Source organism: Misgurnus anguillicaudatus, chromosome 14 (genome assembly GCF_027580225.2).
Source record: "Misgurnus anguillicaudatus chromosome 14, ASM2758022v2, whole genome shotgun sequence".
NCBI lineage: Eukaryota > Metazoa > Chordata > Actinopteri > Cypriniformes > Cobitidae > Misgurnus > Misgurnus anguillicaudatus.
In genome coordinates, this window is record NC_073350.2 from 12,299,281 (window position 1) to 12,313,341 (window position 14,061).

At 38.8% G+C, this 14,061-nt stretch overlaps 1 protein-coding gene across 4 annotated transcripts in view; it reads left to right on the forward strand.

Moving 5' to 3' along the window:
* The window catches only part of LOC129427621 (inter-alpha-trypsin inhibitor heavy chain H3), a 106,975-nt gene that overhangs the window by 19,768 nt on the left and 73,146 nt on the right, over positions 1 to 14,061 (forward strand). Inside the window, exons 1-2 of one of the 4 annotated variants that reach the window (XM_073875883.1) lie at positions 2,717 to 2,868; positions 3,213 to 3,257. The exons of 1 other annotated variant lie outside the window; for it this stretch is intronic. In XM_073875883.1, the coding sequence (XP_073731984.1) occupies positions 2,764 to 2,868; positions 3,213 to 3,257 (150 nt within the window). In that variant the 5' untranslated portion in view covers positions 2,717 to 2,763. Of the gene's footprint in view, positions 1 to 2,716; positions 2,869 to 3,212; positions 3,258 to 14,061 lie in introns of those variants that run through there. 2 more of the 4 variants (XM_073875885.1, XM_073875887.1) reach the window with 2 other exon arrangements.

The window sequence follows — 14,061 nt, forward strand, 5'->3', positions numbered from 1 at the left end:
CGTCTGAAGCGCATGCACACAAACGCGCGAGTGCGTGGCCCTGATATAGACATCTAACACAAAATTACAGGTTTAAAAATATCTGTTTTGACAAGAATTCACGCAGGTATGACCTATCTGTTATATCTGAAGTGAATGTTTGGTTAACTGTTAAGGAAAAGTATCTGTTGTGTCATTATATTAAACCCTTGCATTATCCTACAGTCTTAAAGTGGTCTGTCTGTCTCAATGTCAAAATTAAACAATAAAAGAAAAACATATATGTATATTGATATTGTTTTTGCTCTGCGTTAACAGGTATAGTTCTGTCATGCTTTGTCAGATTCCAACAATTTTTCCCATTGTTTTGAAGTTTTTTAATAAAGAATTTTAAAATATAAATGACACATTTTTGAAAATTTGCTCATCCCAACTCAATTTGCCAGCACAGGTCACAAATGATGCAGCAGCAAACAGAAATGGAGAAAGAACAAGGTCTTCTTAAGGCAAAAACATTTATAAAACTATGGCTGATGGTTCTGTTGAAAATAAATATTTTAATCTATTGACAGCCCTAATATATATATATATATATATATATAAATTTTAAAAAAAAATTAAATAGTTAAAACTAGCAAAATGGAATTATGCTTCATTTTTTTTTCAGTGTATGAATGAACAGACTATTGGAAATATCAATAAAACAACTTCAGCTATTGCCGTGTGTGGACTAAAAATGGGATAAATATTACTCCTCTTTTTAGAAATTTGAAGTAAACATATAAAATCAATCAATGGTTCTCCAAACATGCACGCCTTTGAACCAAAAGCCCAGAGGGAAATTGTTTTGTGAAGAGCTTTCATAAGCAGGCATTAGATTTTTCTCAATGAATGCGACTAAGGGTTATATTTAATTTTACAGGTATGAACTCCGATTTTCCTTTTCATAACTTGTGACACAAATCAAAGCATTACTGTAACTATCAGATTTTCTAAATAAAATAAACGTCAAACACAAATGCTGGAGCCTTAGACCTTTCTAATGATGTATTGTTTGTTGCGTTAAGTTAAATCTTTTACATTAAATGAGTAAACAATAACGATCAGCTGCAAGTTCACCACAAGTCTGAAAGAAGACATTTTATTGAAGACAAATAGCCCCGATTCTCAACATTGACCAGTGAAAAAACCAATGATGTTTTTGCCTGCCGTGTCTCGCCATAATAATAATCAATCAAAAATGCGAACAGCAACGCATTTCAGCTGGAATCGACCCAACTGTGCTTGCTATCTGTCCTGGGTAACTACCAGCATAAAATCAGCATATGTAATGTCAGACTGATGTCAGTCAATCTGTGCATCTCTATTTTATACAAGCTAATGGACGTTAACATTAGAGCTGACCTGTTACAAGGCTCGTAAGTTAAACGTTAGCAGCGCTGTTTCTTACCTTGCTCTACGTTGACTTTAGATCCAGCATGTCCATGATCGCCACAATTTTTTAAATATTTTATAACATTTCTAAGGCCTCTATTTTCTTCTTCTCTTCTTCTCTTTTCTTCTCAAAAGCACTGGACTTGTGCTGAGTCTGACCCGACATTTTGCGCGTACGGAACTTCAAATCAAATGACATCATAAAATTTGTATCAGTGGCTAAACCATTTTTATGTTGGGCGGGGGGTTTCTTGACCACTATTTCAAGTACAGGAAGAAACGTTTTTGTGTATCTCAAATATTAAATTTTTTTCCACAAATATGCCTACTTTCTTTATTTTTAACAATTCTTCCATAGATTCCAGTTCTGGGCCCCCCCACCCTGGGCCCGGGACAACAGACCCATTTGTCTCCCTCTGTCGGCAGGCGTGATTATTATTATTATTTTGGAAATACGTGCCATAGTTGACAATGTGTCAGAAAGTGGTTTATAAAAGTACCTTATTGATCAACTAAGAAATAAACACATCACCTGTCCAAACATGCCCTGTTGCTCAATCAAGACATTTGATATCAATCAAGTTTAAATGCAAATATACATTGCATTCCAAAAGTATTCAGACCCCTTCCCTTATTCAATTTTGTAATGTGGCAGACTAAAAATTCAATTATTTTTAAGTATTTCTTATTTATCTACACTCAGTATCCAATAATGACAAAGTAAAAATAGATTTTAATCACATTTAAGTATTCAAACCATTTGCAACAACAACGCTGAGATGTTTCTACACTTTGAATGGAGTGTAATTGGAATTTATTTGACATGAGTGCAGATAAATGATAAAACTGAATTTAAAAAACATCAAAATATAGAAAAGTGAAGGGGTGATGCTTTTTTGTAAATGTAATGGCAATTTCTATACCTTTTTGACATCTTTAAATTTGATATTTTAATATTGTAAAATAAGGTTTGACCGAGACAGCACTTTACCAACTTTTCAAAGGTTACCATCTGTCAACAGTAAACCAAACTATTAGTAAATGATTAACTTAAGTGTAACATCTACACAAACAAATATTGCTGAAGCAAACACATCTAGAAATCTCTGGAAAACTAATTTGCTCATAATATTAATAAATAATTATAGATCACCCAGGCATGTTATACAATATATATTCAATAAAAAAAGAAATGTACTAAACCAAACGTAATACACACATACCCCCCCCCCCCCCACACACACACACACAGGTTGTCTGTGTTAGTATTTGCTCTGGCACAAGCAAACATAAAGTGATTGGGGTTCAGTGTTTGAAGTCATTGCTGAATGCAGTTGATGCAGTTGCACCATGTCTGTAAGCTGGACTGTTGTGTTATTTTCTCTGTTTGTATGTATTTATGTACAATCAGGGTCTTTTGAGACATTGGTCATCTCAAAGAGTAATGAACAATGGGTAAGTCTTTGTTATCTTTGATATTTGCTGCTTTACAATCATTCTGTTAACTCATGTTAGCATGTCAGTCATCTAACAGAATACATTTTTTTTCTGTGATTAATAGCAACTGCTTAAAATGAGGGACATTATTTAAAAGTACCAGTTACCTTAACTGAACCTTTATCTTTTGTCAGGACATAGTAGTGATGTTTCATTAAAATTAATGTTTATATTCAGTATTTAAAGTCTAATGGTCTTATAACAGGTTCTGGTCATGTCATTATTTTGATTGAAATATAAACCAAATCAAATGAAATTGTAAGTATGTTTTAAGTCTAAAACTGTACACAAAATGTTTTTAGTCCCACCCACAGGGCATCCAGGACAACATGAACAGACTCTTAAAGGTATTGATTACTTTGCATTAGCACAAAGATTAGATGCATGCATTTTTAGATTGTATACAAACATTTATAATTTTACACTGTATAAACATATAACACGTTTAAATGATCTTTCTTACAGAAGCGAAGTGTGAACAGCCCACAGGTAGGAACTCTTCATTACACAACACATGTTCCTGTAGTTCAATTAAAATAGCATTGTTCTGGCAATGCAAAGGTCATGGGTTTGATTCCCAGGGAACACACATAATGATCAAATAAAAATTGTTTTGAATAATGCATATGCCAAATGAGTACATTTAATGTCATTCAGGATTTTCATTTGAAAGCATTGAAATCAATGGAGATAATTTTGCTCTGCCATTGCTAGTCGCTGGCGGTGTGCATGCAGCTTAAAGGGGACATTCCAGAAGACGTTTTTAAGATATTAAATAAATCTTTGATGTCCCTTGAGTACATTTGTGAAGTTTTAGCTTAAAATACCATATAGGTAATTTATTGTGGCATGTTAAAATAGGCACTTTATGGGGCTGAGCAAAAATGCACCGTTTTTGTGTGTATCCCTTTAAATCCAAACGAGCTGCTCAGGTGGGCGGAGTCTCAAGCGCTCCCGGTGTAGAGAAGACGGAACATCGAGGAAGATTCTCTCACGAAAGAAGTTAGTGAGCGATGTTAAGCATTATATATCTGAACATGTTTAAAAAGTCAATTATCTGTTTTATGTATACTAAATACATGTTTATCAGCAGATGGGAAACATTGTAGAATAAAAATAAAGACTTTTAGCTCTCATGCTGCTTTTAAACAGGCATAATGAGTTTCAGCATGTTACAATAAATTACACTTCCACAAACACTCAGAAGTTTACTTTTTGACCAAACCACACGAGCACATTTAAATGATCTGTAATAAAACAACACGTTTAATGCTTAAACTTTAGAGAAACAGATCAAATGACATGTTTAAGTTTAATGTGTACACATTTTGAACACATTCGTGTTTCTGTCAGTCTCTCATCTATTTTGTAACTCCTCATTCATTTGAAACTTCAGAGAAACATTAAACAACATATTTACTTATTGTGTATGATAGTGAATACGCGTTGTTCACTCACTCTGTCTCGTGCAGTGCATTAATCCTCGTGTTCATTCATATAAACTTCAGAGAAACATATTAAACAACATAACTTACTTGAAAGCGAACCGTCGCGTTGCTCTCTCTCTCGTTCGTTCGCTCACTCTCTCTCTCTCTTGCACTAAGGTAACGTTAATCCTTTAGAACGTTAATTCAATCTTTAGAAAGATTATTAAAACTACAAGTTATAAGATTGTAGGCTCCTGTTTGTGTTTGATGGAATACAAACGCGTCGTGCTGTCAGTCATTCTTTCTCTCTGTCTATCGTACTCGTGCGGCCGTTCATGGTTGGGTAGCGCAGTTGAAGGGGCGGTATCATTATAATAAGATCCCTTAGCTACATCATGTTGGGAGTGAAATCCGCATGACCTATTTATTCACATGCTTGCAGAGAGAGCCTTACCAAAACAAAGTTACAGGGTTGCTATTTTTCATGTTTTCTGGGTTGGTAGAAGCACTGGGGACCTGATTATAGCACTTAAACATGGAAAAAGTCTGATTTTCATGGAGTGTCCCCTTTCAGTCAACCGAAATAATCGTGATTTTAACATCACATTACTAGACTTTCTCTTCATGTTCTGCCCTCATTTCCCTCCATGCCATTCAATGCACTTAAAGGTAAATTTGGGTCTGTTCCTCACACAAAGTCTTAAAAATCTTTCAGATAGAGGTGCAGAGCGTGAAGGTGGACTGCAAGGTGACATTACGTTATGCTCAGACTGTCATGACCACCAAAGTTCTCAATAAAGCCAACGTCTCACAGGAAGTCTTTTTTGAAGTGGAGCTGCCCAAGACGTCCTTCATTACCAACTTCACCATGTCAGTCATTTGTTTGTTTTTATATTATGATACAACCCCAAATCAAAAAAAGTTGGGACACTGTAGAAATCGAGTAAAAAAGGATTGGAATAATTTACAAATCTCATAAACTTATATTTTATTCACAATAGAATATAGATAACATATCAAATGTAGAAAGTGAGACATTTTTAAATGTCATGCCAAATATTGGCTCTATTTGGATTTCATGAGAGCTACACATTCCAAAAAAATTTGGGACAGGTAGCAATAAGAGGCCGGAAAAGTTAAATGTACATATAAGGAACAGCTGAAGGAGGACCAATGTTTAGGAAAAGTGTCACAGGTCAGAGCGGACCACCAATACTGTGGGTCACGCTCCTTTCTCTATTTCCACCCGAGGAGTTCCGGAAACACCCCAATGAACAGACAGACAAGAGAGATACAATTGTAACAAAGCTTTATTTAAATTAAGGGAAAATGGGAAAGCTTCTGTGACTGGCGGACACAACATGCAACTCAGGACACCAGCGTTAACTCCTTGACTTGGGAGGTGGGACTTTAACTCCTTGGCTCACAGGTAGGCTCACAGGTAAGTACTCGGGACTTGGTCTCTTCAACTCACAGATTAGTATACAGGTGAGTGTTCGGGACTTTATCTCCTCGGCCCACAGATGGACATACAGATAGGTACTCGGGACTTGGTCTCTTCGGCTCACAGGTGGGCATACAGGTAGGTACAGGACTTTAACCCTTGGGCTTGCAGGTAGGTATACGGGCAATTACACAGGGCTTTAACTCTTGGGCTTATAGGTAGGTATACAGGGAGGTACACAGGGCTTTAGTTCTTGGGCGTACAGGTGGGTATACAGGTGAGTACACAGGGCTTTAGCTTTTTGGCGTACAGGTAGGTATACAGGTGAGTATACAGGGCTTTAGCTTTTGGGCGTACAGGTAGGTATACAGGTGAGTACGCAAGGCTTTGGCTTTTGGGCATACAGGTGGGTATACATGTGAGTACACAGGGCTTTAGCTTTTGGGTGCACAGGTAGGTATACAGGTGAGTATACAGGGCTTTAGCTTTTGGGCGTACAGGTAGGTATACAAGTGAGTACACAGGGCTTTAGCTTTTGGGCGTACAGGTAGGTATACAGGTGAATACACAGGGCTTTAGCTTTTGGGCGTACAGGTGGGTATACAGGTAAGTACACAGGGCTTTAGCTTTTGGGCATACGGGTGGGTATACAGGGCTTTAGCTTGTGGGTGTACAGGTGGGTATACAGGTAAGTAAACAGGTATTTGGCCTTTGGGCGTACAAGTAGGTATACAAGTGAGTACACAGGGCTTTAGCTTTTGTTCGTAACAGTGGGTATACAGGTAAGTATACCAAGCTTTAGCTTTTGGGCATACGGGTGGGTATACAGGTGAGTACACATGGCTTCGGCCTTAGGGCATACAGGTGGGTATACAGGTGAGTACACAGGCTTCAATTCTTCAACATACAGGTGGATGTTCAGGTAAGGACACAGAGCTTTAGCTCTTCTCCTTCCAAGTGGCTGGAGAGAACATACAGGCAGGACGACAAGGCTTTTAACTCTTCGCTCACAGGTGGATATGCACAGGTGCAGAGCTTTAGCTCTTTAGCGTACAGACTGGTGGAAGAAGACACACAAGTGAGTACACATTGACTCGAATGGGCATACAAGGGAAGATTCAGCACTTTAGCTCTTCGGCATACAGACAAGGAGGTAGGTAAGAACACAGAGCTTTAGTTCTTCAGCGTACAAGCAAACATACAGACCAGTGGCTGGTAGCAATGAGAGGAGACACGGCGATATGTAGGTAAGGGTGGAGGCTTTAACTTTTTGGCTTACTGGTTGAGGGAGGCAAGCAACATTCAATCTCCTTTTCCCACACAGCTGAACGTGGCATCATAGCATGAACTGGCATCTTGAAACACTCAACAATAGGGCTGTTATATGTGAAGGTAACTCGAGAAAATCCCAACAGCTGTATGCAAGTACAGACACTCCCTTTCTTGACCCAACGCACAATAATCAAAGCCAACACTTACTTTCACGGCCACAGCACCACCACCAGGCGATGAGGAAGGTCGACCAGTCCCCGTGTCATGGACATGTGTTGGAATACTGTCAAGCACCAGCACTCTGCTCTTCTCAAGCAGAGCTCTTCCCTCGGTCTAGAATACGATCACTGTCAAACACTGATAAAAGCACTGCACTGCAATCTTCCTTGTGTATACACTCAAAAGAAATCACCCACTGCACTCCACACACTCACGATGATATAAGGCCAGCGGTACATATCCAGCCTGGGCTCCGAGTCCTGGCCAATAGTGCAGTCTAGGCGAGGGACAGACACAGAGGATATTAAGGTCACGAACCGGGGACTCCGTCCACCTCCTCTGCCACCTCAGTTCAAAGTAACACAGGGGAGGATTTGGGCTTTTGTCAAGAAGACAGCGCTAATACTAGTGGTAGCATAAAAACGGGAAATTTTCCCAAACTGTCGGAGTGTCCCTTTAAATATCCATACTTCACTTCTCATAACACAGGACAAAGGTTCAAAAGCATTAACCCACCAGATCCGCTTCACTCTTCCTCTTCTAATGCATATCCAGTACACTCCGTTCTTTGTGCCCTCCAAACATCCGGTATTCCTTCAAGACACACCACACAGTCATGAAAGCACAATGTAAACAAATGGCTTGTCACTTATCTCCTCCGTGTTTCATGTATAAATCTCCTTCTTCCCACCACAGCCTGTAAGTCCAAACAGCCGTTCTCACCACGACATCAGTTGCTTCCGCCTCGCCCCCTCCCTCTTGATGACCCAATCATCGATCGACACATTATCTTCACACACCTGATGCGTATTTTGTGTGATTTCATTGCCCGGAGTCGACCGGAACCTGCCAGGTGTTACACTGAAATCGGCCCAGGCGGAACTATTTCCAACACTTTAATTCCACCTGTATATAGTCACCCCGTGAAAATAGGAATGTTGTCCCATTCTTGTCTAAAACAGGCTTCTAGTTGCTCAACTGTCTTAGGTCTTCTTTGTCGCATCTTCCTCTTTATGATGCGCAGAATGTTTTCTGTGGGTGACAGATCTGGACTGCAGGCTGGCCATTTCAGTACTCAGATCCTTCTTCTACGCTGTCTTGACGTTGTAATTGATGCAGTATGTGGTCTGGCATTTTAATGTTGTAAAATGCAAGGTCTTCCCTGAAAGAGATGACCTCTGAATGGGAGCATATGTTGCTCTAAAACTTGGATAAACCTTTCAGCATTGATGGTGCCTTTCCAGATGTGTAAGCTGCCCATGCCACACGCAGTAATGCAACCCCATACCATCAGAGATGCAGGTTTCTGAAATGAGCGCTAATAACAACTTGGGATGTCCTTGGCCTCTTTAGTCCGGAAGAAATGGCGTCCCAGTTTTCCAAAAAGAACTTCAAATTCTGATTCATCTGACCACAGAACAGTTTTCCACTGCCAAAGTCCATTTTAAATGAGCCTTGGCCCAGAGAAAACGCCTGCGCTTTTGGGTCATGTTTAGATATGGCTTCTTTTTTGACCTATAGAGTTTTAGCTGGCAACGACGAATGGCATGGTGGATTGTGTTCACCGACAATGTTTTCTAGAAGTATTCCAGAGCCCATGTTATGATTTCCATTACAGTAGCATTCCTGTATGTGATGCAGTGCCGTCTAAGGGCCCGAAGATCACGGCATCAAGTATGGGTGAATGCGAGGCAAATTGTAAAGCGCTTTGGATGGCCATAGGTCTGTTAAAAGCGCTATATAAAATGCAGTCCATTTACCATTTACCAAGTATGGTTTTCCAGCCTTGACCCTTTCGCACAGAGATTTTTCCAGATTCTCTGAATCTTTGGATGATATTATGCACTGTTGATGATAATAACTTCAAACTCTTTGCAATTTTTCTCTGAGAAACTGAGAAAACTACTTTTCGCTGCAGCATTGGGGGAATATGTGATTCTCTGCCCATCTTGACTTCTGACAGACACTGCCACTCTGACAGGCTTTTTTTATACCCAATCATGTTACCAATTGACCTAATAAGCTGCAAATTAGTCCTTAAGCTGTTCCTTATATGAACATTTACACTTTCTGGCCTCTAATTGCTACCTGTCCCAACTTTTTTTGGAATGTGTAGCCCTCATGAAATTCAAAATGAGTCAATATTTGGCATGACATTTCAACATGTCTCACTTTCAACATTTGATATGTTATTTATATTCTATTGTGAATCAAATATAATTTTATGAGATTAGTAAATTATTCCATTCGTTTTTACTCACAATTTCTGCAGTGTCCCAACTTTTTCTGATTTGGGGTTGTATATTTAGCACATACTGTAGTGACACAACAGCTTATTGTTTGTTTTTTAGGGAAATTGATGGCAAGACATATACAGGTGAGGTAAAGGAGAAAGAGAAGGCCAAGGAGCAGTATGAGAAAGCTGTATCATCTGGACAGACTGCTGGACTGGTCAAGTGAGAAGATAACACAAAACGGATTTGAAATGGCTTATGCTAATTTCCAGGTCACGGTCTAAAATGTTGTATTTTATGTTTCAGGGCTTCAGGTCGAAAGATGGAGAAGTTCTCAGTTAATGTGAATGTTGCAGCAAACAGCATTGTCACATTTATTCTTACTCACGAGGAGCTTCTTCAGCGTGTGTTTGGAAAATATGAGCTTATGATCAGAGTCAAACCCAAACAGTTGGTCCAGCACTTTGAGGTTCATTATTAACTAACTGCTGTAACTCTCAATGGTCACATTTTAGCTGTAGATGATAAATATTGTGATTATCAAGTATTAGCAGAATCTGCCTTTGCTATGTTACAGTACATCCAAGCATTTAAATCGCAAAAGCTCAGATAACTTAAATAATAAAACTGAATGAATCTGCCCTGTCTCCTAGATTGTGGCAGATATCTATGAACCTCAAGGCATTGCATTTGTAGATGCTTATGGCACATTTATCACCAATGAACTGCTCCCGCTAGTGGAGAAAACTGTCACTGATAAGAAGGTGAAATATTGCATACATCTGATTCATTAATAGACTACATAATTCTACTAATACAGCATTATATTAGTATACAAATATTAATAGTACTTAATCATGTTTGTTGTCCTATAGATAATGATGATAGTACAGTTATGACAGTTTAAACCTCTTATCCCCCTCTGTTCAGGCCCATGTGTATTTTTCTCCAACAATGGACCAACAGAGGACCTGCCCTACCTGTGAAGGTACACTCATCGATGGAGATTTCTTTATCAAATACGATGTCAACCATGCTAATGACATCGGGCACATCCAGGTCAGATATCATTAGGATGCAAAAAATAAATGCAACACACATTAATACCATCACATCATTAAAATGATCATATTGTCGCTGTTGGACAGAAACCTTGTATCTCCATTTTCAGTTTTTCGCATAAATCAATGGTACAGTATTGGCTTTTACATCTGCCTGTTTTTTTTTACTTTTTTTAAAACCATGCAAACAAATTAATTCACACAGCACTTTGGTCCCAAAAAATGTCCGTAAAATTGCCAGAGAGCTCCTGTGTGAATGCAAACGTGTAAATGTTCTGGAATCTCCACCGTAAAGAGGACCTAGTAACATTGCGGTAACATACACAGAAAGCATTGTGTGTGAAGAGGCAGAAAAATTGCCTAAGGGGCGAGCCGTATAGTGAGGACGCACATGTAATCACAAACAGATGGTTATGGTTCAGCTCTTTGACCCAGGGTTTTAAACGCAGATCAACATTCGCAACATGAAATGTCTAAAGAAACTGGACTGAAGCTGAGATCGGGGGCTCGTCACTATCCACGCTGAAGCTAAGATCATTCACTAGCATAACAGAGGGCATCACACGCTCCTTATGAAGTAAAATGCACACACGTGGTTTCTTAATAGAGATAATTAGCAAACTTCAAAAGCTGTGGAAAAAATGTCTTTACGAGATCTTTACGCACAGATTCTGGAAAATCACTGGCAGTGTGAATGAACCAGAAATCAAAATCCCAGATGCATTTTCTGGGTATTTTCCATAATCTCTGTGTGAAAAGAACTATTTTAAATGAGTCGCAGTCAAAAACGTGTGGTGTCTGCGTTTTTGTAATGTAAGCAGGGTGCGATTTGCTGGGGGGGGCAAATATCCCCCCTCTGGCATTGCATTTTTTTCTATTAAACATACTGTATGATTATAAACAAGTGTTTTTGCATGTCTGGCGCAAAGCATAAAAAAATTATCAGGTACATTTTAGGTTCCGTAATTGTTTTATACGTTTCTGTAACAAAGGGCAGCTTGTCAGTGAAAGCTGTGTAGTAAAAGTAAACCTTACTCCCCAAACTTAAGAAGTGCTCTAGCAACCAACGTTAGAGCTCATGGCCTTCAGTCTCCTTGTTAGAGCGTCCGAATTTCATGCCAGACCAGGGGTGCATTTCCCAAAAGCATTGTTAGCCAACTATGGACACAAGTTCCGTTGTTTCAGCATAGTTCAACAATTCGGGTGTTTCTCGAAACCATTGTGTTCATCAACATGGTGCAAATTACGGATGTGCGACAAAGTTTTGCTTTGCTTTCTGGAAACAGTCGTGACAAGCTAGTTAGTTTTTCCAACTATGGATCGTACTATGGTGGTTCCTCAGTGAGTTAAATAAGGATCTGCTTCTAGGAATATGTACAGTTCAAGGAAAAGTTCATGTTTCATGTATTTCAGCAGTGGAGAGATGCTTATTAGTCTAGCATTTGTTGTGAGATTTTGGCCTATAAAGGGGCCAATGAAAATAATAATAGTAAGTTCTTTTTCCTTCCACAGATTGCAAATGGATACTTTGTGCATTTTTTTGCACCAACCAGTCTTCAACGAGTTCCAAAGATGGTTGTTTTCGTTATAGATAATAGCTACTCCATGGTAGGAACTAAAATGAAACAGGTAAGTCCTGATGTTTGTAAAATACCAAACTACTCTCAGTACAAAATACCTGTCATGTTAAACAATCACCTGTGTTTGGTGTCTGGATGATAGACCAAGGATGCAATGTTGACCATTCTTGATGAACTTCCAGAAGACGACTACTTTGCACTTATCGTGTTTTCAACAACCTTTATTTTATGGAGGCCACATTTAAGCAAAGCGACTCAGGAAAATGTGGAAGAAGCAAAGAAATTTGTCAGAACTATTGAAGTTGTTGGAGGTAAGTGCAAACAAGACATTGGCAAGACATTATTATTGACCAAATAATAAAGGCTTAAAGTCAAAATCACAAATGATTAATTTGGTGCAGTTCAAACTGTATGCAACCCAATTCCCATAGTCAATTTTCACATCAGCTTACTCATTGAAGTAATAGTTGTCAGGACTCTGCCTTGAAGTCTTGTTAAATTTGTATTTTGTCATGGTGGCAGAGTTCTGGCAGTCTCTGGCCTTGTGTGGAGGTTCATGCCTTGTTTTTGTGTTTGGCATGTCCCTCCGGTGTCTTGTCTCTTGTCCCCGCCCCCTCGTTCTCCTGCTTATTGGTAATCATTAGTTTATTCCCATCACCTGTTCCCGCTCGTTATCTTGTTTGGTTTTCTCTATTTAATGTCAGTGTTTCTTTTGTTCTGTGCAGGATCATTGTTTTGTGACATCGTGTTTCATGTTCTAGTCTTGCTATCGAGTCAAGTCATCTTGTCAAGTCTTAGTGTTAACCGTCAGTTTCATGTCTTCATGTTCTGTACCCCCTCGTGGGTTTTTGTTTTTGTGTATTTAAAATAAAGTGTTTTCTGTTTTTCCCCGACATCGTTGCGTTTGGGTTCATCTGTTTCTCAACCCCTTACAATAGTGTTAGCATTATATCCGAGGTACAGACCTGTATTTTTTGTTCATTTCAGGTACAGAAATGCATGACCCTATGATACATGCTGTGAAGATGCTTTATGAAGAACAACGCAATGGTACAGCCCCACAGAATGCCATACCAATGATCATTCTGCTGACTGATGGAGAACCAAACCAATGTATGCACACAATTTCATTTTTGGGTGAACGGTTTGTGTGACTATCCAGCAGTTTTTTTATATACATAGTTCTCTGCTTTTAAAACATTGCATTGCTCTTGCCTGTGTATTTTAAATAATTGAAAGAATAATGCATTTCATACTCTGTTTAAGATCCAAGAAGTCTCCCTGAGATCCAGGAAAGCATTCGTAATGCCATTGGTGGGAACTTCAGTGTGTTCTCTTTGGCCTTTGGCAACGATGCAGATTATGGATTTTTGGACATTTTGAGCAAGCAGAATAATGGAGTAGCACGCAGAATATATGAGGATTCAGATGCTCCACTTCAGCTAAAGGTATTATGTATAACAACGTTTGGAACTTCTGTATAACAACATTATAATGTAGATTCCTTTAACATTGATAAATATTGAAATCAGTTGCTTGTGTTGCCATTAGTTATTGTGAAAAGCTGAACACTGTCACTGATGGTTTGCTAATGATTTACTGTCAAGGGATTTTATGAAGAAGTGGCAAGTCCTCTCCTTTCAGACGTGAATTTTCACTATCCTGATAACACTGTTAACTCGCTGACAAAAAGCCACTTTAAACAGCTCTTCAACGGCTCTGAGATCATGGTCGCTGGCCAACTTAATGACATTGAAATGAACAACTTTTTGGTTGAAGTATCTGCACAAGGGGTGAGTGTATCAAACATCTTATATTGAAATCATACTATAGACCAAAGCCCCTGTCTGAAAATAGATAATTTTAAAATGTTAGATTTTTTAGACTGTTTTGTGTACAGTATACTAATATTAA